This window comes from Jaculus jaculus, chromosome 5, assembly GCF_020740685.1.
Source record: "Jaculus jaculus isolate mJacJac1 chromosome 5, mJacJac1.mat.Y.cur, whole genome shotgun sequence".
Lineage (NCBI taxonomy): Eukaryota > Metazoa > Chordata > Mammalia > Rodentia > Dipodidae > Jaculus > Jaculus jaculus.
The window spans coordinates 102,390,596-102,417,443 of NC_059106.1; the positions used below are offsets into that span (position 1 = coordinate 102,390,596).

At 38.4% G+C, this 26,848-nt stretch overlaps 1 protein-coding gene across 2 annotated transcripts in view; it reads right to left on the minus strand.

The window, feature by feature from the left end:
- The window catches only part of Dnai4 (dynein axonemal intermediate chain 4), a 207,911-nt gene that overhangs the window by 106,455 nt on the left and 74,608 nt on the right, over positions 1-26,848 (minus strand). For both annotated transcript variants that reach the window (XM_045151138.1, XM_045151139.1), the window contains exons 8-10: positions 23,222-23,416; positions 17,069-17,277; positions 5,607-5,693 (exon numbers count right to left, since the gene is read on the minus strand). In XM_045151138.1, coding sequence (XP_045007073.1) covers positions 5,607-5,693; positions 17,069-17,277; positions 23,222-23,416 — 491 coding nt within the window. The remainder of the gene's footprint in view (positions 1-5,606; positions 5,694-17,068; positions 17,278-23,221; positions 23,417-26,848) is intronic.

Here is a 26,848-nt window from a genome sequence, read left to right on the forward strand (position 1 = left end):
CATAAGCACCTAACATAGTGGCTCCAAAATTCATCAAACAAACGCTATTAGAACTAAGGTCACAGATTACACCAAACAGTGGTGGTGGGTGACTGCAGCACCCCACTCTCATCAATTGACAGGTCATCCTGGGAAAAAATAAAAAGAGAGGCATCTGGATTAAATGAGGCCATAGCAGAAATAGACCTAAAAGATGAATATAGGACATTTCATCCAAATGCTGCAGAATATACATTCTTTTCAGCAGCACATGGAACATTCGCTAAAATAGACCATATATTAGGACACAAAGCAAATCTTAACAAATACAGGAAGATTGAAATAATTCCTTCCATTCTATCTGACCACAATGCAATCAAATTACATATCAATAGCAAGAAAAGCTATAGAGCATACACAAAATCATAGAAACTAAACAATACATTACTAAATGTTGAATGGGTCAATGAAGAAATCAAAAAGGAAATCAAAAAATTCATAGAGCCAAATGATAATGAGAACACATCCCAAAATGTCTGGGACATAATGAAGGCAGTTCTAAAAGGTAAATTTATAGCTTTAGGTGCCTATATTAAGAAATTAGAAAGGTCGTAAGTATACGACCTAATGCTTCCCCTTAAAGCCTTGGATAAAGAAGAACAAGGCAAACCAAAAATCAGTAGACGGGAAGAAATAATAAAGATTAGGGCAGAAATTAATGAAATGGAAACAAACAATCCAAAGAATCAATGAAACAAAGAGTTGGTTCTTTGAAAGGATAAACAAGATTGATAAACCCTTAGCAAATCTGACCTAAAGAAAGAGAGAAGAGACAAAAATTAATAAAATTAGAGATGAAAAAGGCAACATCACAACAGGTACCAGAGAAATTCAAAAAATCATAGGGACATACTATAAAAACATATACTCCACTATGTATGAAAATCTGAAAGAGATGGATGATTTCCTTGATTTATATGACCTACCTAAATGAAATCAAGATGAGATTGATAACTTAAATAGACCTATAACAAGTATGGAGATCTGAGCAGCTATCAAAAATCTCCTAAATAAAAAAAGTCCAGGCCTAGATGGATACAATGCTGAATTTTACCATACCTTCAAGGAAGAACTAACGCCACTGCGTCTTAAGCTTTTCCATAAAATAGTAAAAGAAGGAATCCTACCAAACTTCTTCGACGAAGCCAGCATCACCCTGATACCCAAACCAGGCAAAGATAGAAAACAAAAAAAAAAAAAAAAGAAAATTACAGACAATCTCCTTCTTGAACATAGATGCAAATATTCTCAACAAAATATTGGCAAACAGTTATACAAGAATATATCAGAAAGATCATTTACCCGGACCAAGTAGGCTTTATACCAGAGATGCAGGGATGGTTTAACTGCATGCAGATCAATGGAAGAAAGAGAAATCACCAGTGAAGATACTCAGCAGTGGACACTGCAAGCCCTATATTTGGCCAGCTAGGCCAAATGAGCCAATGGTTCCAATAGTGGCACATCTGATATGGGGGTAACCAACTACCCTCTAATTGGACTGGAGGCACGTCCCATGGGAGGGAATACATTCCTGATACTGAAAACTTAAAACAAGGGTAGTCATGAGACCTAAGGGTGTAATGTCTGCTGTTGTCTGGCCAAATGTATATACTATGCTTATCAAACTGCCCAGTAAGCACTTCTGTTAATGTTCACACCCTTATATTAATGCTACTCTCACTTTTGGTTGAGAATCTTCTCTTTTCAGATGGCAGTGACCTTGGGACAACTCAGAAGGTATCATGGTGATGGAAAGAAATGACTGCAGTGCTCAGCACTGCAATATCTGTATCACACCTTCCAAGGCTCAGGGTCTAATGTGGAAGTGGTGGTGGAAAGCAGACACAAAATGGCCTGGATATCCATGGCCTCACAGTGCCTGACACTACCTGCATAAGACCATCATAAGAGGAGGAAAAGATCAAGACATCAAAAGTAAAAGAGAGACTGATTGAGATGGGGAGGGGGTATGATGGAGAGTGGAGTTTCAAAGGGTAAGTTGGGGTAGGGAGAGTATTACCATGGGGTATTTTTATAATCATGAAAGTTGTTAACAAAAAAATTTAAAAATAAAATTAAAATCAAAAAAAATGTTGGTTCTGACCTTTACCTCCCAGTACCAGATATCAGTGCTACCACATTGATCTGTTGATTTGAGAGACCTACGAGATCTCCAAAACAAGACAGGCTTTGACAGTCAAAGTACTTATTGCTGAAGACACCACATGCTGCCAACACAAAACATGGAGAGACCTGGCTGTAATTCAGAAGAGAGCCAGTTCCCCAACAGCCCTTCTAGTGATGAAAAGTGCTACACGAGCTACTGGGGCAGAGTGGTCAAGAATAGAAGCAACCAGCCTAATAGGAAGTACACTCCAGTGCAATGGTGGCACACAGCCTTGGTGGATAACCAATGGTTTTCTGACTGGCTAAGAGATCCACTCAGTGGAAAGAACCCATATCTAGAATTGGCAACCAGGTCAGAACCCTTTGGAGACAAAGATTATGCTCTCTAATGTCAAGCTCCCACTAGTCTTTGGCTAAAGGAGAGGTTACATACATCAAACTCTCCTAAATTAATAATGTGTATCCTAATTTAACTTATGCTAACTTCACTCTCCGTTGGAGAATCTGTTTTTCTTTTTTAGAAGGTAGAAAGACCCAAGGAGATAAACTACCCTTCACATCTCAGCCAAGACCCATGTGAAACCACAGAGGAATTGGGGATATGAGCAAGAATGCTGCTTCCATGGTGAGCCTGACAATCACTGCCAGGGTGAAGGAGACAAATGATGAGGATACTCAACACATACCAAAGCAGAGATCCAGAGGTTTCTAAGACATCATCACTGAAGTAGACTTAAAACACACTCCACCAAGGCTCAGGGAATTTTGTGGAAAAGGGAGTTGAAAGATTATAAAAGCCACAGGTTGGTATGTCATGCGCAGAGGCACTGCCTCCCTCCAATAACTGACTGCTGATCCCAAAACGCATAACATACAACCCCCAAAATACTAGCAACTCCACTAAGGAGGGCCTCCAGTGGAATGGAGAGAGGGAGGGAAAAGATGGTACCAATTCAGGATGTATCCATACAAAGTATGTTCTTAATAAGAAAAAGAAAAAAGAAAAAATAGGGCTGGGGAGATGTCTTATTGGTTAAGGTATTTTCTTACAAAGCCAAAGGATCCAGGTACTCCAGGACACACATAAGCCAGATATGAGAGATGATGCATGTGTCTGGAGTTTGTTTGCAGTAGCTACAGACTGAGGTATACCCATTCTATCTCTTTCTCGCTCTCAAATAAATATTTTAAAAGCTAAAATTTGAAATAATTTTTAAAATAAAAAGAAAATATAACACTAATCCCAGCACTCGGGAGGCAGACATAGGAGGACTGCCATGAGTTCCAGGCCACCCTGAGACTACACAGTGAATTATAGGTCAGCCTGGACTAGAGTGAGACCCTACCTTGAAAAACCAAAATTAAATAAATAAATAAAATATAAACTAACATAAACATAAGTATTTGTGTAATTGATCTGACGAAGTCAAAGATTCCTCTAATCTATTTTATCATATAATTTAACTTTTATATGAAAACACAAATAGGTGCATATAATTTTTTTATTTTTTGAGAAAAAATGTTTTGCTTGCTTTTGACCTTGAAGTTAATGAATAGAAAAATAGAAACTTAATTTGATTTTCTATTTTTTAATGATAAGAAAATTCTCTCTCAAAAACATTATCAATTATAGATATTTTCTGATATAATTTTTAAAAGTTATAAAACCTTAGTATTTAATAGTTTTAGAAAATATAACATAGGGGCTAGAGAGATGGCTCAGTAACTAAAGCACTTACCTGCAAAGCCAAAGGACCCAGGTTCAACTCCCCAGGACCCATGTAAGCTGGATACACAAGATGGTCAACGTATCTGGAATTTGTTTGCAGTGGCTGGAGGTCTTGGCATGCCCATTCTCTACTGCCTCTTTCCCACCACCCCCCAAATAAATAAATAAATTGCCAGGCTGGTGGCACACACCTTTAATCCCAGCACTTGGGAGGCAGAGGTAGGAGGATCACCAAGATTTTGAGGCCACACTGAGACTATATAATGAATTCCAGGTCAGCCTGAGCTAGTGAGACCCTATCTTGAAAAAAAAAAACAAATAAATAAAAATAAAAAATAATTTTTAAAAATAAATAATAATATTTATTAATAATTAAATATTAATAATACTAAATCTACAATGTGGACTTCTATACAATTATTCTTTTGGTAATTATTTTATCATTATTTGTATGGCCACTACATAATTTTCTTTTTTTAAAAATTTATTTTTTATTTACTTTGCACGTGTGTATGTGTATGCAGGTTTGTGTGTCTGGGTATGGCAGGGTCTCTTGCCACTGTAAAGGGATCCCCTTACTTTTTGTGTCAGACTTTATGTGGGTGGCTGGTAGCCTTGGCAAGCAAACGTCTTCAAACCAAGTCATCTCAGAGTGTCTATTGTTTCCTTCTTATGGAAACACATAATGAGTTGCACACATTCTTAACTTCCACTATTCATTTTAGAAACTAGGGTTATTTAATTATTTCTACATACAAAGCAGATTAAAAACAACTGCAAATTCCCTATGTTCCCCTTTTCTAATACTCCACCATATCAATCCATGCTACTGCTGATGAATGAATTCTGAATGAATGAACTCTTCCACATTTACAACACTTCATTCCATTCTTTCATGCTATGTTAATCTAGCTTCCTGATGCAATGAGCTGGTTATAATGTTAATAATTTCATAGAGTTTTTGTTTCCCTCAAAGTTTTCTACTGTATATTTCATTTAAACTAAATGTAAAGCCATAAAGTAGCAGACTGACTGGGCTGTTTAGAAACAAATGATTACTGCCACGCTTATTCATTCTCCTTGAAAAATTCTTTGCAGTAAGTTATACTAATTTATTTATATCTACTATGGACAGCAGCTATTAGATAACAAGCCATTGTATATTAAGAAACAGTGAAAATTAAAGAAGTATGTTATTTTCAAAGTATCATCAATTAGAGACTGATTCTTCATTATAGTTAGTTTTCTTTTTTTTTTATTTATTTATTTATTTTTTTGGTTTTTTGAGGTAGGGTCTCACTCTGGTCCAGGCTGACCTGGAATTAACTCTGTAGTCTCAGGGTGGCCTCGAACTCTCCGCAATCCTCCTACCTCCGCCTCCCAAGTGCTGGGATTAAAGGTGTGCGCCACCACGCCCGGCTATAGTTAGCTTTCTTAATAATGGCTCAATTCTGCAGCATGAGATTTAATAGTCCATAGTACACACTTAATAGTTATTGAGTAAATGAATATAAATGAAATCCCTTTGTCTTATGTTAACCACAACTTATTTTAATTACTATGAATTTAAAGTAAAGAAAATAAAGTGAAAAGTCTTGACTGAAAAATTTTAGACTTTTCTAAATTATTACACAGTAGTATATACTTAACAAGAACTTTTACAACAATTTAACTAAATAAAAATTATTATTATTCCTATTTGGGTTACCATAGGATTCTTTATTGACCAGCAGCAAGCCAAACCTCTTTTTTGCTCTTTAAATCCAAATTGTCCATAGCCAACAGCCAAAAGGTCCTAAAAATCAAAAAATATATTTAAAGTTAGAGAAGATGATACAAAAATATTGGTAATTGCATAAAAGTACCTACTATTGGGCTATATTTAAAAAGACTAGTAAGGGAAGGCTAGGGATTTAGCTCAAAGGTAAAGCTCTTGCCTAGCAATGCATAAAGCTTTTGGTTCGATCTCTAGAACTATACAAAATAGAGAAGAAAATGCTGGCAAGACTTCCACTGAGAGTAAAAAAAATTACCAATTTGATGCCTACTGTTATTCTGCACCTTCAGAGGAATAAAAGCAATCACTGTCATCACTTTCTAGTTAACAAATAAGCACCTCAGAAGAACCAATTACTAGCAAGTTCTTTTATGAATGGAGTCCTTAAACCAATAGCACATCAAGAAACGGGATCTCTCTCTGTCATGTGAGACACAGAGAGAAGAGTGAGGAAGGAAACTCTGGAAACCACATCAGTTGGCACTTGGGTCTTTGACCTACCATCCACCAGAACTAAGAGAAAATGAATTCCTTTTGTCTAAGCTAAAGAATTGACAGTATTTTGTTATGGCAGCCTCAAGTGATTAATACAGCAAGGCACTGAAAGAAATATGTATGTAGATGACTTCCAGCAAAGACGGCAACTGCCCAGCTGTGCTACAAATCCCGGAGAAAGATAGGCAAGACATTAAGGTTTTCTGGGTCTTCTTGTCAGTGGGAGTGCTGCTGGGGGTGGACAGGGAATCGCTGATCCCCTCACAGAAGGGTAGAAGACCCATTCAACCAAATAGCTGGGTGCGCCACCGCAGTGCCCTGTCCTGTGCCCATTTGCCGTGCCCCATCCCGCGCCCATCCCATGCCCAGTCCTGTGCCAAGCCACACAACACGCCACATCCAGCGCCTGTCCCACGCCCTGCCACACCACCCCATCATGGTGCCCTATCCTGCACCCCATCCCATGCCCATTGGTGGTGCCTTCCCGGGCCATCCCCCATTCTGCTGTGGCAGGGGAGCGTAAACTGTTTCCGGGTCCCAGTGTTCCCAGCCAGAGTTTGGGCTGCTTCAGGGCTTGGTACCTCAGGGCCCCTCTAAGCTCAAATGCATGCAGCTTTAGTGCATTACCGCTTGAGAATTCAGGCAACTTTGGCGCCCCTGTCAGGCAGTAGATAGGCGGCTTTGGCAAGTGGGAGCCAAAGCCCAGGCAGCTTGGCAACTGTCCCAGGCTGCCTCAGATTCCCACTGACTTGAACCCAGGATGATCCACCCACCTATGTACCCATACACTGTCATGGGCAGATGACAGCACAAAATAAATAACATGAAAAATCAGATGCAAGAAAATCCAGTTAGATCACCCATTTCTACAATGAAAAATGCATCTAGAGCTGGAGAGATGGCTTAGCGGTTAAGTGCTTGCCTGTGAAGCCTAAGGACCCCAGTTCGAGGCTCGGTTCCCCAGGACCCACATTAGCCAGATGCACAAGGGGGCACACACATCTGGAGTTCGTTTGCAGTGGCTAGAAGCCCTGGAGTGCCCATTCTCTCTCTCTTTCTCTACCTATCTCTCTCTCTCTCTCTCTCTCTGTCACTCTCAATAAAATAAAAAATGAACAAAAAAAGAAAAGAAAAGAAAAATGCATCTAACCAAAACATAGAATAGTCGTTAAGATCAGAACATCAAATTGAACCTGTGAACAATGCAACCCTGACCAACTTACTGGTAGAACTTGCAGGAAAGCAACAAAGGACTGATAATCGTATGGATGCTACCATGACTAAGCTAGAACAAAAGGATAAGATATTGGAAGGAGTTCAAAGAGAGGTAATAGTTTGAGGGAGAGTGAAAAAAGAGGACCTTAAAAATCAGCTGGCCATACTAAATGAAGAATAAAGAAATGCAGGGATGAATTCCAAGAATCATCAAGAAAAACAGAAAATGATGTGAAAAGGGAGCTTGACAGAGCGATGGAAATGATACATAGAAAAGGAGTAGAAAATGCAAACTTAATTGAACAAGCCCAAAACTCTCTAGAGGCTCTCAAGAATAGAGTCAGTGAAGTGGAGGATAGAAACTCTGATCTGGAAGACAAGATGGAAGAAACAGTTTGAGAGTTCAAAACTTCAGTAAGTTCAAAAGTTCCTGTGAACCCAGGATCCTAATATGAGAATCATTGGAATACCAGAAGGAGAAGAATTTCAGACCAAAGGCATGGAGAACTTATTTAACAAAATAATTGAAGAAAACTTCTGCCGTCTCTTAAAAGAAAGGCCCATCAAGATACAAGAAGCCAACAGAACCCCAAACAGACTGGAACAAAGGAGAAACTCTGCAAGACATATTATCATTAAGACTCTAAACATTGACACCAAAGAGAAAATCCTAAAAGCAGCTAGGGGAAAACAGTGCACCACTTTCAGAATTACTTCAGATTTTTCAATGGAAACCCTGAAAGTTAGAAGGGCCTGGAGTGAAACTCTCCAAAGTCTAAGAGCCTATGGATGCCAACCCGAACTACTCTACCTGGCAAAAGTATCCCTCATAATAGATGGTGAAAGAAAAACTTTTCATGACAAAACTCAGCTTTACAAATATATGAACATAAAACCAAACCTACAAAGAATATTTCAGGAAACTCTCCACAAAGAAGAAACAAATAACCAAACTCAAATGCCTACAAGAAGCAGATCACAACAACAAAACCCAGAGTAGGCACAAAAAACTTCAAAGCCCATGAAAACACCAACACACATCTACCACCACAATATGGCAGGGACCAAATCAAATCTCACAGTCATTACCCTAAATATTAATGGCCTTAATCCACCCATCAAGAGACAAAAGATAACAGGATGGATCAAAAAATTAGACCCCTCAACCTGTTGCCTTCAAGAAACCTACCTTACCACTAAAGACAGACACCTCAGGGTAAAAGGGAAGAAGACAATATTCCAAGCAAATGGGAATAAGAAACAAGCAGGTGTAGCTGTATCAATATCTGATAAAATAGCCTTCAAGCCAAAAATAATAAAAAAGAAAAAGAAGGCTACTTCCTACTTATCAAGGGAACAATCCATCAAGAGGATATTACAATCATAAACCTGTATGCACCAAACACAGGGACACCACAGTTCATAAAACAAAACCTACTTGACAATAAAACGAAATAACCACCAACACCATCATAGCTGGGGACTTCAATACACTATTATCAGTAACAGACAGATCATCCAAACAGAAACTCAACAGGAAAGTAAGAGAGCTCAACAAAACCATAGAGCACTTAGACTTTACGGACATCTACAGAACTTTGCATCCCAAATCCACAGACTACACATTCTTCTCAGCAGCCCATGGAACATTCTCTAAAATAGACCATATACTGGGTCACAAAGACTGGCTCCACATATTTAGGAAAACTGGAGAATGGAATTTCGAAGGGAAAAGTAGGCGGGGGGAAGGAGGGAATTAACATGGGATTTTTTTTTATAATCATAGAAAATGTTAATAAAATTAAAAAAAAAAATACCTCCCCAAAAAGATGAGTCCAGGACCAGACGGCTTCTCAGCTGAATTCTATAAAACCTTCATGGAAGAACTCAAACCAATATTGCATCCTTAAACTGTGCCACACAATGGAAGAACAGGGAAAACTACCCATCTCCTTTTGTGAAGTTAGTATCACCCTAATTCCAAAACCAGAGATGCCACAAAAAAAGAAAACTACCGGCCTACCTCCCTAATGAACTTAGATGCAAAGATCATTAATAAAATCCTTGCAAACCAAATCCAACAACGCATCAAAAGTATCATCCACTTGCCAAGTGGGATTGATTCATCCCGGAAACACAAGGGTGGTTCAACATACGGAAATCTGTCAATGTAATACACCACATAAACAAGGTTAAACATAAAAAACACATGATCATTTCAATAGATGCACAAAAAGCCTTTGACAAGATACAATATCACTTCATGATCAAAACATTGGAGAGAATTGGCATAGATGGTACATATCTTAACATAATAAAGGCAATATACAAAGCTCCAAAGGCCCAAATAATACTTAATGGAGAGAGAGACTGGAGGAATTCCCATTAAGATCAGGAACAAGACAGGGTTGTCCTCTTTCACCTCTGCTTTTCAATATAGTACTGGAGGTCCTAGCTCAAGCAATAAGACAGGAGAAGGAAATAAAAGGGATACAATTTGGAAAGGAAGAAGTTAAGTTAGCTCTCTTCGCTGATGACATGATTGTATATGTAAGAGACCCGAGAGACTCCATCCCAAAACTCCTGAAGCTGATTAACTCCCATAGCAAAGTAGCAGGATCAAAATCAATGCACAAAAATCAGAAGCATTTCTATATGCAAATGACAAAGATACAGAGAAAGAAATAAGGGACATAGTCCCATTTTCAATAGCAACAACAACAACAAAAAATACCTTGGAATAATGTTAACGAAGGAAGTGAAAGATCTATACAACAAAAACATAAAAACACTCAAAAATGAAATTGAGGAGGACTTGAGAAAATGGAAAGACCTCCCATGCTCCTGGATAGGCAGAATTAACATTGTGAAGATGACAATCCTACCAAAGGGAATACATAGATTTAATGCAATTCCAATTAAAATCCCTACAGTGGTCTTCACAGAGATAGAAAAAATGATCTCAAATTTCATATGGAAAGGAAGAAGGCCTCGCATGTCCAAACATATCCTCAGCAAAAGAAATACCTCTGGTGGCATCACCATACCTGATCTAAAGCTATATTACAAAGCCATAGTAAGAAAAACAGCATGGTACTGGCATAAAAACAGGAGTATAGATCAATGGAATAGACTTGAGGACCCAGACTTTGGGTCAAGCAACTATAGCTACTTGATATCCAACAAAGGCCTGAACAATATAGGCTGGCAAAAAAGACAGCATCTTCCACAAATGGTGCTGGACAAACTGGATAACCACATACAGGAAACTGAAACTTTATCCACACATTTCACCATGCACTACACTCAAATCCAAATGGATCAAAGACCTCAATATAAGACCAGAAACTCGAATACTACTGGAAGAAAATTTAGGAAGTACTTTCATGATATAAGAATGGAAAAAGACTTCCTGAACAAAACCCCAGTGGCTCGCATTCTCAAAGAGTCACTGAATCAATGGGATCATATGAAGCTGAAGAGTTTCTTTACAGACAAGCATACAATAAGCAAAGCCAATAGATAAGCCACAGAATGGCAGAAAATATTTGTGGGTTATCCAACTGATAGAGGCCAAATCTCTAGAATCTACAAAGAACTCAAATATCTAAACATTAAGAAGTCCCCCCACCACAAAATGGAGCAAAGACCTGAACAGGCAGTTCACAGAGGAAGAAATACAAATGGCAAACATACACTTAAGAAAATGTCCATCATCCCTAATTATCAGAGAAATGCAAATTAAAATAACTATGAGATTTCACCTTACCCCAATAAGGATGGCAAACATCAAAAAATCAAATGAAAATAAATGCTGGTGAGGATGTGGAGAAGCAGGAACACTCATCCACTGTTGGTGAGAATGTAGGATGGAACAACCACTTTGGAAAGCAATATGGAGACTCCTGAAAAAGCTGACTATAGAGATACCAACAGACCCAGTTATTCCCTTACTGGGCATCTACCCTTAAACCTTCAAACCACAGGCCAGAGAGATTTGCTCAATGATGTTTGTAGCGGCTCAATTCATAATAGCTAAGAGCTAGAATCAACCCAGATGTCCATGACTAGAAGAATGGATAACTAAGATGTAGTATATCTTACACAATGGAATTCTATATAGCAGTAAGAAAAAAATGAAACAGGGATTTTGAGGAAAAATGGTTGAACCTGGAACAGATCATTCTCAGTGAACTTACTCAATTACTGAAAAAAAAAAAAATTGCCACATAGTCTCACTCATCTACAGCACCTAACCTGAAACTACCGAAGATACCTTACACACCCAGCAAGCATCTCATGGACTAGACATGAGGAAGGAAGGGGAGGAAGGGGAGGGCATCGAAGGGGTAGGAAACACTAATCTGGACCCAAACAGCAATGGTACCATAAAATTCTACATCCTAAAAGGCTGACCAAATGGCTGAACCTTCACCAGGCCCTTACAGGAAACACCTGAACCACAAGACACTGGAGAGGGTAGGATCGAGTCCTAAATCCTCTACATCTTCCCTCTCCTTCTCCCTCTCTCTCTCTCCCTCCTCTCTAACTCCTATATATTAGTTACCTTTTTTCCTCATTTTCTTAGGGGGCACTGACCTGTAACTCCCAGAACCAGCATGGGGATATCACCCACAATGAGCTTTTGATCAGAGAAACCTACAAGGTTTTCTAAAAAAATGACAGATTTCTGTCAGAGTACTTGATGTCCCACCAAAGGTTAGTGGTAAGACCGATTGCTGAAGACACCATGTGCAGCTGACACGTAAAATGGAACAACATGGCTGGAAGCCAGGAGAGAGTCAGTCCCCAGTCAGCACGTCCAGTGCCAGAAGGTGCTACATGGGCGACTGGGGGAAACGACCAATATCTGTCCAAGCAATTCATGGTCCAACCTACTTAGCAGCAAGTAACCTGGTGTGATGCCCACACAAGTGCAATAGTGGCACACAGCCATGGTGGGGATCCAAGTGCTCTTGATTCGGCTAACTGATCCCCTCAGTGGTACGAAACCCACAGCTGGAGCTGGGAAACAAGTCAGAACCATATCCAAACATAAGCCCACTCTCCAATATCAACCTACCATCAGTCATGGGCTACAAGAGGGCCTACACCTATTAATAAACTCTCTATAAAAAACAGTAAGGGCTATCTCATTTTTCCTGGTGTTAACTTACTCTCCGTTGGACAATCTGCTTCTCTTTTTCAGATAGATGCAGATCCTAAGTATAGTGCCACCCCATCATACCTCAAAAGGGCCCCAGCTGTAACTAAGGAAAAATGGCGAAACTAGCAATGGTGCTGTTTTCCTGATGAACCAGATCCTAGCACAAGGGGGAAGGAGACCAACACAGAGAAAAATCAATGCCTACCAAATCAGAGAGCCAGAGCCTCAGAGCCCCCCAACACCTCATCACTGAAGCAGACCAAAAATGAACCCTACATGGCTCAGGGAAATTTGCAGAAGAGGGGGTGGAAAGAATGTCAGAGCCACATGTTGGGTCATGATATACAGAGACGTTTATCGTACCAATAACAGTGGGCTAACTCCACAATGCACAACCCATATACCTCAACAAGGAGGGGTAATGGGGAAGGGGTAGGTCATGGATGAGCCTAAAAATGGTACCAAACTGCCCGTACTTGCAGAATAGGAAACTAATAAAAATAAAAAAATAAATAAATACTCAAAACACAAAGAAAGGAAAAAGAAATATGTATGTAAATACATCACACACACACAGTTTAGTGACTTACTAATTCCAGACTCCATTTTGTAATCAGAATACATTTACTTTTAAAAAAATGCATTTTCTAGTCACTTCTACACAACTGTCATCATTTCTACACAACTGTCTCTGTCTTTAAAAAGTCTACCTTTCCCCCCTGACATTGATAAATGCCTGTTTATCACCTCTAGATTCTGTTTAGGCATTACCCTTTCCAAGAAACATTTAAGACACTCTCTTAGGTGCTCCCACAGACTCTGGAGAGGGTAGGATCAAGTCCTAAATCCTCTACATCTGAAGTCATTTACTGAAGTCATAGGTGAACTTACTTGGACCGTTTATGTATGACTCAAATACTGCTATGTCTCTAATGTTCTAACAAAGGACTGGAGCAGACTGAAAGATCAGTAAAGGTACAGTGAATGAGTAAGAAATATACACATGATCTGCTAATAATAAAGAGAAAATTCCAGGTCAGCCTGGGCTAGAGTGAGAGCATAACTAAGAAAAACAAAAAATAGCCGGGCATGGTGGTGCACGCCTTTAATCCCAGCATGCGGGAGGCAGAGGTAGGAGGATTGCCATGAGTTCAAGTCCACCCTGTGATGACAGAATTAATTCCAGGTCAGCTTGGACCAGAGTGAGACCCTACCTCGAAAAAACAAAAAAAAAAAAAAAAAAAAGAAAGAAAGAAAGAAAAGAAAAACAAAAATAAAATAAGCACAATGAAAAAGTGCTGTTTAGTCTTAAAGTAAATGTTTATTTATAGACTTATTTATTTATTTATCTTGGTTTTTCCAAGGTAGGGTCTCACTCTAGCCCAGGGTGGTCTTGAACTCATAGTGATTTTCCTACTTCTGCCTCCCAAATGCTGAGATTACAGGAGTGCACCACTATACCCAGCCAGACTTATTTATTATTTACTTATTTATTTATGAGATAGGAAGAGATAAAGGGAGAAGTACAAAGAGAAAGAGAGAGGATGAGAGAGACACAGACAGAGAAAGAAAGAGAATGGGCATGCCAGGGTCTCCTCCTGCTATAAAAGAACTCTAGACATATACAAATTTGAGAGTCTAGCTTTTCATGGAGACTGGGAAATCAAACCCAGTCTGTCAGGCTTCATAAGCCTTTAACTGCTGATCCATCTCTCCAGACCCCGACTTTATTTTTTTTTTAACAATGTTCAATTAATTTTTCATTCAGAATACTCGTGTCATTCATGTAAAATAGTTTGATACAGTACACTGCATGTTGTAGGGTTTTCTCCCTCAAAAATTCTAAGGCTCTCCTACTCCTTCTAAGACTTACTTTTTAATAATTATGGCAATTACATTTACACAAAGCACTTGAAAAATGTACCAATTACAAAATAACTCTAATTCATAAACATATATAGTATTATATAGTTTTACAAAACAAATTAGTCTGAACACTTTAAAAACATGCTAAATATTCCAAAGATAATGCCACTCCTAAGAAGAATTGAAATTGCTAAGTGGAAAATGCCTTCAGAAACAGTTTATAAACCCAAATGTAACTATCTCTTTCTAAAAAAAGCAAACAAACCACGCCCCAGCTTTATCTTATCTCCCTTAAGATGTCTTTTGGCAGTACAATAGCTAAGGGCATGACCTCTTATGTCCCATGCCTGTACTTGAATCCTGGCTGTTTCACATACCAGTATGTGATGGCAGGCAAGTTATTTACCTCTCTATGCTTCAAATTCCCTATTAACATAATGGAGAAAGTAAGAGTACCTCATTTCTGAAGACACTGTGCTCATACCAATATAACACTTTCCACAGTGCTTGGCACACAGTAGATGCTGCTTAAATATCCATAAATGTTTTAATTTTATTATTTATTTATTTACACGTGGTTATGTGCATATAGCCTCTTGCCCCTGTAAGAATATACGCATCTGGCTTTATAAGAGTGGTTGGGGAATTGAACCTGGCCTGGCAGGCTTTGTAAATAAGAGCCTTTAACTGCTAAAATCACCTCCCCAGTCCTCAGTATTTACAAATATTAATAGTAACAGTATTATTCAGGAATCACAAAGATTATTTTGCATATTGATAGGGTTATTGGATAAGGCATACATTTACAAGTATGACTTGAGGGAAATTTAGGTACATGTTTTTTTATATGTTAAAATAGATCAGCTATCTACTATATTTTAGTATATATTTCAGTATTCAACATAGAGTCAGAATATACCATGTCCCAAGCACAACTACAAAAATATAAATGGTAATGTTTTTATAATGTAAAGATAAAATCATTTTTTATGACTATTTGCATTTTATTCTTTTTGAAATATATATATGTATGTATGTATGTATATGTATATAGTGTCTGCGTGGGTGGCTGTATCTAGAGGACAGACCGTCTTCTGTCTTCCTTGATTACTCTATTTTATTTACTGAGGTGGGTCTCTTGATTAAATTAAGAGCTCGCAAATTCTGCTAATCTAATTAAATTTGGCTAATCTAGCCATTAAGCTTGTCCTGAGAATCCTATCTCCAACTTCTGAGCTCTGGGCATAACCAGGTCACCATACCCACCTGGCTATGTGGGTGCTGCGAATCTGAAGTCTGGTACTCACAATTGTTCAGCAAACACCCTATCCATTTAGTCATATCCTTAGCCCATCTTTTGGCTCAAGGAATTTTGTGGAAGAGGGGAAGAGTCTAAGCCACATCATGCCCAAAGACATTCTCGGCACCCCTTCCCCCCCAAATAACTATTGCTCCCACAATGCATACTATAACCCAATGGGGAATACCTGCAACCCCACTGAGGAGCATCCCCAATGGAATGAAAAGAGGGTACTAACACATGATGTATCCATACAAAACATCTTGTTAACAATAAACATTAAAAAATATTTTTTATCTTATTTTGTTTTATAGAGAGGGTGGGTAAGAGAGGCAGGCAGGTAGAAAAAGAATGGGTGTGCCAGGGCCTCTAGCCACTGCAAACAAACTCTGATGAATGTGCCACCTTGTGCATCTGGCTTACATGGGTCTTGAAAATCAAACCTGGGTCCTTTGGCTTTGCAGGCAAACACCCTAACCATTAAGCCATCTCTCCAGCCCACATCTGTTTTGTTTTGTTTTGTGTTTGTTTGTTTGTTTGTTTTTGCTTTTCAAGGTAGGGTCTCTTTCTAGCTCAGGCTGATCTGGCATTCACTATGTAGTTTCAGGGTAGCCTCAAATTCATGGCGATCCTCCTGCCTCTGCCTCCCAAGTGCTGAGATTAAAGGCATGCTCCACCATGCCCAGCTCCCCAACATTTTGTAATGTACACATTTGTATGCATGTGTATATGTATGCAGGTGTGCATGCATATATGTGTGTGTGTGTGGAAACAATCTCAGATGATATCCTCTGGAATGTCATCTACCTCCTGAGACAGGATCTCTCACTGGCCTGGATCTTACCAATTAAACTAGACTGGCTAGCCAGTGAACCCCAGAGATCCTCCTGTTTCCACCTCCCCAATACTGCAATTAGAGATATATGTTGCTATGGTGAGGATTTTACATGGGTGTTTGGAACTAAACTCAGGTCTTCATGCTTGCAAGCAAGTACTTTACTAACTGAACTATCTCCCCAATTCCCAAGCATGAACTACTCTTAGGAGCATTTTTTGTTTTTCTAGGTAGGGTCTCACTCTAGCTCAGGCTGACCTGGAACTCACTATGGAGTCCCAGGGTGGCCTGGAGCTCACAGCAATCCTCCTACCTCTGCCTCCCAAGAGGTGGGATTAAAGGCGTGCACCACCACGCCTGGCTCTTAGGAGTATTTTAAAGCTAGGGTTTATGGTCAAACAATACACATACACATGTACATATGCACACATATGCACACACAATATTTCATATTAGTACTTGCTACATGCCTGTAAGTGCCAGCAATGGAACCACCTAGATGCTTGATAACTTACTGGGTTTGCTTTATTCCAGGAAAGGCTGCTCACATTAAGGCCTTTGGTTAAGTCACAGGAAAAAGACCAAAGTCTTTCCAAATTGGCTGGTATTGTTGATTGTTCTGTACTTATTTCTATTTCTTCTTCATCCTCTTTCTTAATTTCTTCCTCTACCTCATCAAGTTTTTCACATTCCAAAATGTCTTCAGACACCCCAGGTTCAGGTTCTAAAATTCAATCAAATAGAAACATCACTATACTCTATACACACAGGGACTGCTAACATGTCCAAATGTCTGTGTGATACTTAAAGTACACCTGGATCTATTGGATGACCTTGATGAAGTGACAGGACACACCACATGGCAGCCTGAATGAGTACTCTGTGGCTCTAGATCCCACTCAAAGATAGCAGATTTTCTGATCTCTCGGCAAATGGGTCAGAGTACAACATTCAATGTTGCCTCCAAAACACAGTATTCTTTGTGCCCAGGGTGGGGGGTGATGGTGGAAAGGATTAGGTCCAACAACTTTACCTTAGCAAGTATATCTCAATGTATCTCATACTAAAAGACCTCTTGATATTTAACTGAGGTAAAAGTTTACTGATAGGTTTTTTTAAATTTAATTCCTACCCTCTGATAAGCAACTGTCTTTCTGCACATGACAGGTTTGCCTCTTGTTTACATGGTCCACTCAGCATCTATGAAATGGGCCAAAGAAATGTCTTGTTAAAAGGTCCTTGTAGATTATATTGCACTTCAGGGTTGAAGAATTGACAGACCTGAGGTTGGCTACTGAAGGTATATTTTTAATCAGGTCAACTGAAAATAAATCATCACCCCTGCATCTTTCAAATCCTTGATGGTGGTACTAAGCTCTGAAAGCCCTCCAATGGAACAGGAATGATGTTGGCGTACTATTTTCCTAGAGAGAGGTAACTTCCTAATCATGAGATTACAGGTCCTACTTGAAGTGCTTGTGTACAGAAAGCACTGATAAATTTCTTTAATGATGATGGAGTTCCCTTCACAAATCTATTTCTCAAAATGTTGATGAAAGGTCTCTGGTGACAAATATATTCTTGCATTCTACCTTTATTTCTTACCCCCATATATACAGCCTTTAAATCCCTTTTGATACATTACCAAGGGATTTAGCATCTTCAACTCATTCAAGATGGGCCAACTTGATCCAGACAGACAACTACTAAGCAACCAAGTAACTTACTAGAATCCTCTCTAACTCCTCAGCATTGATTATAATTATTGAACACATATTCTAAAATAAGACTCCAGAATCTCGGCTTAGTAGACTCACATAAATTCTGCCTCATCCAACTCTATATTTATTTATTTATTTGAGAGCGACGAGGAGGAAGAGAGAAAGAAAGAATGGGCATGCCAGGACCTCCAGCCACTGCAAACGAACTCCAGACGCATGCACCACCTTGTGCATCTGGCTTACATAGGTCCTGGGGAATCAAGCCTCGAACCAGGCTCCTTAGGCTTCACAGGCAAGTGCTTAACCGCTAAGCCATCTTTCCAGCCCCTAACTTTATATTCTTTACAGTATTATCCCATACCATAATTAACCTTCATTCCCCTACATATTCTCTTGATTTTTGCTTGCAGAAAATAGAAAACTCAAGTTCTTTTGGAATATAGTGTACCTCCTCATGGGTCAAACTGTATCACAATTCTAGAGCCCTACTTGAACTTGAGTGTAGTTCATAGATCTACAAACAAAAGTAATTTTAAGAGTATGAGTTCTATTACTACAATTAACAATCACATAATGGAGACTCATGTTGGAATTTCAGCAATTTCAATCCTGTTATTATAGAGAAGATTGTTCAGGATACATTTAGAAACTTATATATTAAGCACATTTTATTCATTTGCTATTTGCTGTCTATTTTGAAACAGTGTTTCACTATGTAGCCCATGCTGGTGTGAAAACAATATGCAACTCGGATTGGCCTTGGCCTTGTGATCTACAATTCAGCATAACCCAACTGAAAATAAAAACTTAGAATACTCATGTAGGAAAAGAACAATTTCAGAGGATATATCCTACTTAACTCTGAAACTTAAAAGGATAGTGTAAATAATATATTGTGGCATTTGGTATGAATAATTGTAAGATAAAACCCAGCAATAAACCTACTAATATGTGGTAAAGTGTTTTATGATCCAAATGTCAGAAATTAATGAAAAGAGAAAAATTCGTTAAAATGATGCTGAAACAACTGAATATCCAGAAAAAGAGACAGAAACAGAGAGAGAAAAGAAGCCCAAACTAAGGATATATGAAAAAGAAACATAATACTTTGTAAGATAATTTAAAAAAAATTTTTTTTATTTATTTGAGTGAGAGAGACAGAAAGGCAGATAGATAGAGAATGGATATGCCAGAACCTCTAGCCACTGCAAACAAACTTCAGATGCATGTGCTACCTTGTGCATCTGGCTTATATGGGTACTGGGGGATCAAACCTGGGTCCTTGGGCTTTGCAGGCAAGTGCCTTAACCACTAAGCTACCTCTCCAGTCTCTAAAATAAAAATGTTTAAAGTGTTTTAGTGAAGATCCTCTACATGGGTGGATAAAGCTGTTCCCAAAAGACATAGGTTATTAACTGAAAATTCCAGTGCCAGGGGTGAGACACTTCCCAAAGAGCTGCTGATCAGAAAGGTGACAGAAGGCCAGAAAACATGATTAGCTATAGTCATTGCTACTGGTTGCCTACCTAAACTACATGGTAAATCCCTATAGCTGAAAATAACACATGCTTCAATTTAAGGATATAGAGAAATCAAAATTGAACTAAGCAAGAATCTTCCACCCTGTTGGCTAGCTTTTGTCATGTCAGAAGGTGCTATTCAGGCTTCTGGGGGAGCAAAGTTATTGATAGTTTTACCCAGCTGTGGAACTGGTGTGTTCTTTATCTAATCTGACAGGCAAGATATGCTTAATGGTGCAATAGAAGCGTATCACTTATGGGGGTAACTGATAGGATTCTGACAGGATTTGAGGCCTGCTCCACAGGACAGAATTCATGCATGATATTATAAATCTGATCAAATGCCCAGCTAAGGAGGTCATAGGCCCAGGGGAATAGAGGAACCTATTGGTGTTATTATACTAAAAGAACAGCTCATTAAACTGTTTTCCCAATATTCCTGTTTATACCCAAAGATTAGTACTGCTCTCAGCCTTCATCATAGAAGTTTATTCATACAGTGAGCAGAGGTTAATACAGAGTTGTGCAGTTGGTAAAAGTATTGAGAATAAGTGACTATTGTATCCTCGGTCCTAAACAGGACATATTATACAACCACCCTTCCCACTCCCTGCCCAAGGTTCAGGAAACATGGCAAAAAAAGGGATGGAAAGAATGTCAGAGCTGGAGGATGGGGAGAAGTGTTGTGGAATGCTGTAGTTTGAAAATTACTGTTACACACATTCACTCATATCAGCTATGGTTCCTGCACAGGACTGAGCTCATGAGACCCCATTCCTCTAAGAGTAGCTACTAGAAAGAAAAAAGTCATGTCATCAAAATAGAAGACTAGTTGGAAAGAATTCAGTGGAGGGGGAGTTGGGAGGAAGAAAAGGGAGGGTGGTAACAGGGGATATGATCATGGTTTATTGTTTATATTTATGGAAGTTATAAATTTAAAAAGTTTTTAAAAATTAGGGGGACTGGGAAGATGGCTCAGCAGTTAAAGGTACTTGCATCCAAATCCTGCTGGCCCAGGTTCAATTCCCAAGCCACCCATATAAACTGGATACAAAAAGTAACACAGCTGGGTGTGGTGGTGCATGCCTTTAATCCTAGCATTTGGGAGGCAGAGGTATGAGGATCACTGTAAATTCAAGGCCACCCTGAGACTACATAGTGAATTCCAGGTCAGCCTGGGCTAGAGCAAGACCCTACTTCGAAAAACCAAAAAGTCTCTTAGCACTAAAAATACCTTTATTGCTTTATATGGGTGCCTGGAGAAGTAAATCCAGCCTGGCAGGCATTATAAGGAAGTAACTTTAACTACTAAGCTATCTCTCATCTTCAGATTATGCATTTTCAAAATATGTTTAAAATAGTACAAATGGATCTCTCTTTGGTTATCTTACATAATTAAAGAATTTTCCATATTATTTCTAATCACTGGAGATAGTAAAACAAGTGATATACTGGCAGTTCTGCTTTGTACATGTCAATATTTATAGCACTTTAAATTGCAACAATACAACTCTCTCTTTCCATATATACATATATATGTGTGTGTGTTTGTGTGTGTGTGTATATACATATGTACACATATGTATATACATATATATGTATATATGCATATATATGTATATTTATATAAGCATATATATATGCATATATATGTACATATATATGTGTATATATATGGAGATATCTATATCTATCTATCTATCTATCTATCTATCTATATATATATATATGATGAAAATTTACACATATAAAAATTTTGTACTGGACAGATTATTCAGTGGTTAAGGAACTTGCCTGTAAAGCCTAATGATCAGAGTTCAATTCCCACATAAAACCAGATCCACAAAGTGGTGCACATGTCTAGAGTTCGTTTGCAGTGGTTAGAGGCCCTGCTGTATCCATTATCTCTCTCTCCCTCAAATAAATAAACAAAATATTAACAATTTTGTTATTTTTTGTCATTTTTCTTTCTTTTCTTTTTTATTCATTCATTTATTTATTTGAGAGCTACAGACATAGAGAGAAAAACAGATAGAGGGAGAGACAGAATGGGCGTGCCAGGGCTTCCAGCCTCTGCAAACGAACTCCAGACGCATGCGCCCCTTTGTGCATCTGGCTAACGTGGGACCTGGGGATCCGAGCCTCGAACCGGGGTCCTTAGGCTTCACAGGCAAGCACTTAACTGCTAAGCCATCTCTCCAGCCCCTTTCTTTTTTTTTTTTAAGGTAGGGTCTCTCAGTGTAGTCCAGGCTGACCTGGAATTCATTCTGTAGTTCCAGGCTGACCTTGAACTCACAACAATCCCTACCTCTGCCTCCCAAGTGCTAGGATTAAAGGCAGGAGCCACCATGCACAGCACATATAAAAATTTTTAAATATCAACCTAATAAGAGATGTTCTCCTAGATATCTCCATGGGGAAAAAAAGCTTATACCCATTTGCTAACATATTATTGTGAAAATTAATCCTTTAATTTAACCACATTGAAGATTAACTTTGTCTTAAAAGGCTAAGCAGAAGTTCATGAAAGCATTTTCCCTAACCCACAGATGAAAGATGAGAACACAGTAAGAAAGATCATGTAGAGAAAAGGGTAGATTGTCAAGCAAACTTCAAAGGGATTCCAAGTGATATAATGAAACAATCTCTGGGCAGATTGCAGGTACCTATGGAAATGACACATTCTTAGATCTATAGCTTACTGTTAGCCAAGAGAAAACACTGAAGGTTTCTGAGCAATCAAGTGTCATATAAGTGTTTAGGATAAGTAAACAGTGTGGGATTGTATAGTGGAAAAAGAACTACCTTGCGCTCAAATGACTCACTACAGTAAGCTTTACTTCTTTCATATATTGAAAGGCTGAATTTGATTAATCTCTAAAATCGTTTAAAATCTTCAGGAGACTAGAGAGGTATAGCTCAGTGCCCATTTCAGTGGTACAAGGCTCTATGTTCAATCCCTACTCCTAAATTCAATCCCCAGCAAGTTATAAAAACTAAAACTTAAGTTAAAATGATAATAAAAATAAGATAGTCTGGACACTTAAGATGGAATCTCTAGCAATGAGAATAAGAAGAATGCCCTTGCAATAAAATTAGGGGAGGAGTAATTTAAAAATAAAAGCCAAAGATGAAAAACACCAATGGCAATGGATCAAAGGGACTGAACATGAGAGACACTTCAAAAAGAAGTAACTAATTAGATGTAGAAAACAGAGCTTATGAAGTTCTAAATCTAAGGGACAACCTTGTATGGATTTCCCAGTCTGGAAACCATTGCTATTCATATGCTTTATGCTAAAACTATGTAACACATCCTTTAATAAGTGCTAACTCAGTGTGGAAACTACAGTTAGAACTACATAGTAATACAATTCCAAAAAAATTCATTATTTGAGCTTGTCTAAACATGATTTAAACAAAATACCTTTTAAAATAGGGAGCTGACGATAAGCTGCAAGCTTTGGTTGAAAAACATTTTCCATTAGAACACGCTCCATGAAAAACAAGTCCTGATGAAGCTTGTCAGATTTTAGTATTGCACCTGAGTGGTCTTCTTCATCTTCATGAACTTTGGCCAGAATTACATTTTCTATATCCATTAAAGAACTAGTTTCACTATCTGTAAAATACAAACATGACTAAAGATAAAATATCAAAGTGGTGGTTTATACATTCTAAAGATTTAAAAATTTTTATTTATTTGAGAGAGAGGCAAATAGAGAGAATGCTATTTTCTTCAAAGATGGAAATTATAGGGCATTTCACTACCTTGAATATGATAAATAGAAGGTTAAAATACAACCTGTAAATCCAACATTTAAATAAAACAGAAATACTTTTAAACTAAATTTGGGGTATGCTTGTAAAATAAAAATCAGAGTCAAAAAGAAAACTTAGAGAGATGGCACAGGGGATCAAGTTCTTGCTGTACAAGTGTGAATACTTGCATTTGTATCTCCAAATCCCACACAGAAGCCAGAAGCTTGTGGCTGGTTTCTGTAATCCCAGCACACTTATGGCAAGAAGAGAGGCTGAAACAAGAGAACTTCCCAGAAGCTTGGGGATCAGGTAGCTTAACAAATGGAGCAGAGAATAAGAGAACATTCCTCAAAGGAGATGAAAGGTGAGAACCAACTTGAAAGTCTTCTGACATCTATGTGTGTTGTGGCATGGGCACACACACAGACACACATCATACACACATATAAATGCATCACATACACCACCAAAAAAGAGAACTCAGAAGTGATATACTCCTTCATTTCATTTGAATTTCCTTTATAATTTCAATAAGCCTAGGAATTCAGCTCATTGTTTTCTTTCCCCCTATTTGTAAAACTTACCCTTTTACCCTAATTCTGGTTTCCCATGTCCTTGATTAGAAATAATTCTAAAAAAAAATGTATATTTTCTATTGTAGTTATTTAATATCTTATTACCTCTTTTGTATTTGAAAACATATCCAAACATACATGAAATAAAAATTCATACTGAGATTTACTAGAGGACGTCTTTCTGAACTGTCACCATAATTCTTAGTGTAAGAGTAAATTTTCCTGTGTTAGTTTCTGGACATTTCTAAAATCAAACTTACTATACAAAATATTCACATTTAAGAAAATTAATGCTTCTTTATTGATAACTAACAATTAATTTTCCCTTTCTTTCTCAAAGAAAATAAATGTATCCTTAATTATAAACAGTTTTCAGTCAAACATACTGCTAACTTGACATAAATATGATTTTAAAAAAATGTAGGTCATATAGCTAAATTCTATTATTTACTTCTTTTTTTTTTTTTTTTTTTTTTTTGGTTTTTTGAGGTAGAGTCTCACTCTAGCTTACGCTGACCTGGAATTCACTATGTAGTCTCAGGGTAGCCTCAAATTTACGGCGATCCTCCTACCTCTGCCTCCTGAGTGCTGGGATTAAAGGCGTGCGCCACCACACCCAGCTTATTTACTTCTTTAATGTGTGTGTTTGCACATGGATGAGTGCATGTGTGTACAAGTGTACATGCACACAAAGGTCAGAAGACAACTTCAGGTGTCACCCTCAGGAACATTGTACAACCTTTTTGAAATAGGATCTCTCTAAAACTTAGTGCTTGAGCTCACCAGAATGGATAGTAAATGAGTTCTAATGCTCCTCCTGTCTTTACCTCCTAGCACTGCAATTACAAGTGCATACCACCACATCTGGTACTTTTATGTAAATGTAGGTGCTCATGCTTATGTGGCAATTGGTTTTCTCACTAAGCAATCCCCCCAGCCTCAAAGTGTAGATTTAAAGGAATATTAAGATTATACAGACTTCTGGTTAAGACGGTGGTGTAGGAAACACACCAAAGCAGTCTAGGGGAGAAATGACCCACCCCCAAAATAAAAAAAGCAAAATGCACTCTTCTACTAAAAAGTGAGGGGTATAAGAAATTTCAATGGCACCAGAGAAGTAGGAGATATCCAGAGCATTTAGAGCCCACATAGGCAGGCAGAAGCGGCTCCAGCAGCTGCAGCACCAGGTCCACAAGACCACAGCTGCAAGGTTCGGCTGGAGCCACAGGAAAAGACAGGTAAGTCGATTTTACACTCACACCAGAGCTCTTCACAAACTGGAAAAATGTGGAGATCCCCAGTGAACAGAGGAGCAGATCATAAGGTCAAGGATCATGTGGACCAGCAGAACTACAGCCACCATCCACATCTACCGCTCACCCACTACCAGCCACAAGGGCTTGGAGTGATAGATTCCAAGTTCTGAAAGATAAAAAATGTCAACCAAGGTTACTTTATCCTGCAAAGTTATCCATTCAAATAGATGGAGAAATAAGGACATTCCACAACAAAATCAGGCAAAAGGAATATTTGAAGACAAAACCAGCTCTACAGAATATACTTGAAAGGATCCTCCATGCTGAAGAGAAAGAAAGGCACACATATAAGGAATGTGGAAAAAAAAAACACAATACTCAAATACTGGTAAACACAAGAGGGCAAAGGTAAAACCAGAAGAATAACAAAAAATGGCAAAAAAATATATACATTTTTCAATAATATATCTTAATATCAATGGCCTCAATGCACCAACCAAGACATAGGTATGCAGTCTGGGTTAAAAAGCAGGATCCTTCAATGTGTTCCCTCCAAGAAACTCACCTTTCTACAAAGTATGGGCACTATCTTAGGGTGAAAGGTTAGAAAACAATGTTTCAAGCAAATGGGCCTAGAAAACAAGCAGGGGTTACTAGCCTAATATCTGACAAGGTAGACTTCAGTCCAACATTAATTAAGAAAGATAAGGAAGGTCACTTTATATTGATATAAGGCATACTCCAACAGGAGGGCATTACAATCCTAAACATATATGCACCTAACATGGGGGCTCCCAAATTCATCAAACAAATGCTATTAGAACTAAGGTCACAGATAACACCAAACACAGTTGTAGTGGGTGACTTCAACAATTGACAGGTCATCCTGGCAAAAAAATAAACAGAGAGGCATCTGGATTAAATGAGGCCATAGAAGAAATAGACCTAACAGATATACACAGGACATTTCATCCAAATACTGCAAAATATACATTCTTCTCAGCAGTACATGGATCATTCTCTAAAATAGACCATATATTAGGGCACAAAGCAAATCTTAACAAATACAGGAAAATCGAAACAATTCCTTGCATTCTATCTGACCACAATGCAATCAAACTACAAATTAATAGCAAGAACAGCTATACAGCATACACAAAATAATGGAAACCAACCAATACACTACTAAATGATGAATGGGTCAATGAAAAAAATCAAGAAGGAAATCAAAAAATTCATAGAATCAAAGGATTATGAGAACACAACATACCAAAACATTTAGGACACAATGAAGGCAGACCTAAGAGGTAAATTTATAGCCTTAAGTGCCTATATTAAGAATTAGAGGGCTGGAGAGATGGCTTAGCGGTTAAGTGCTTGCCTGTGAAGCCTAAGGACCCCGGTTCGAGGCTCGGTTCCCCAGGTCCCATGTTAGCCAGATGCACAAGGGGGCGCACGCGT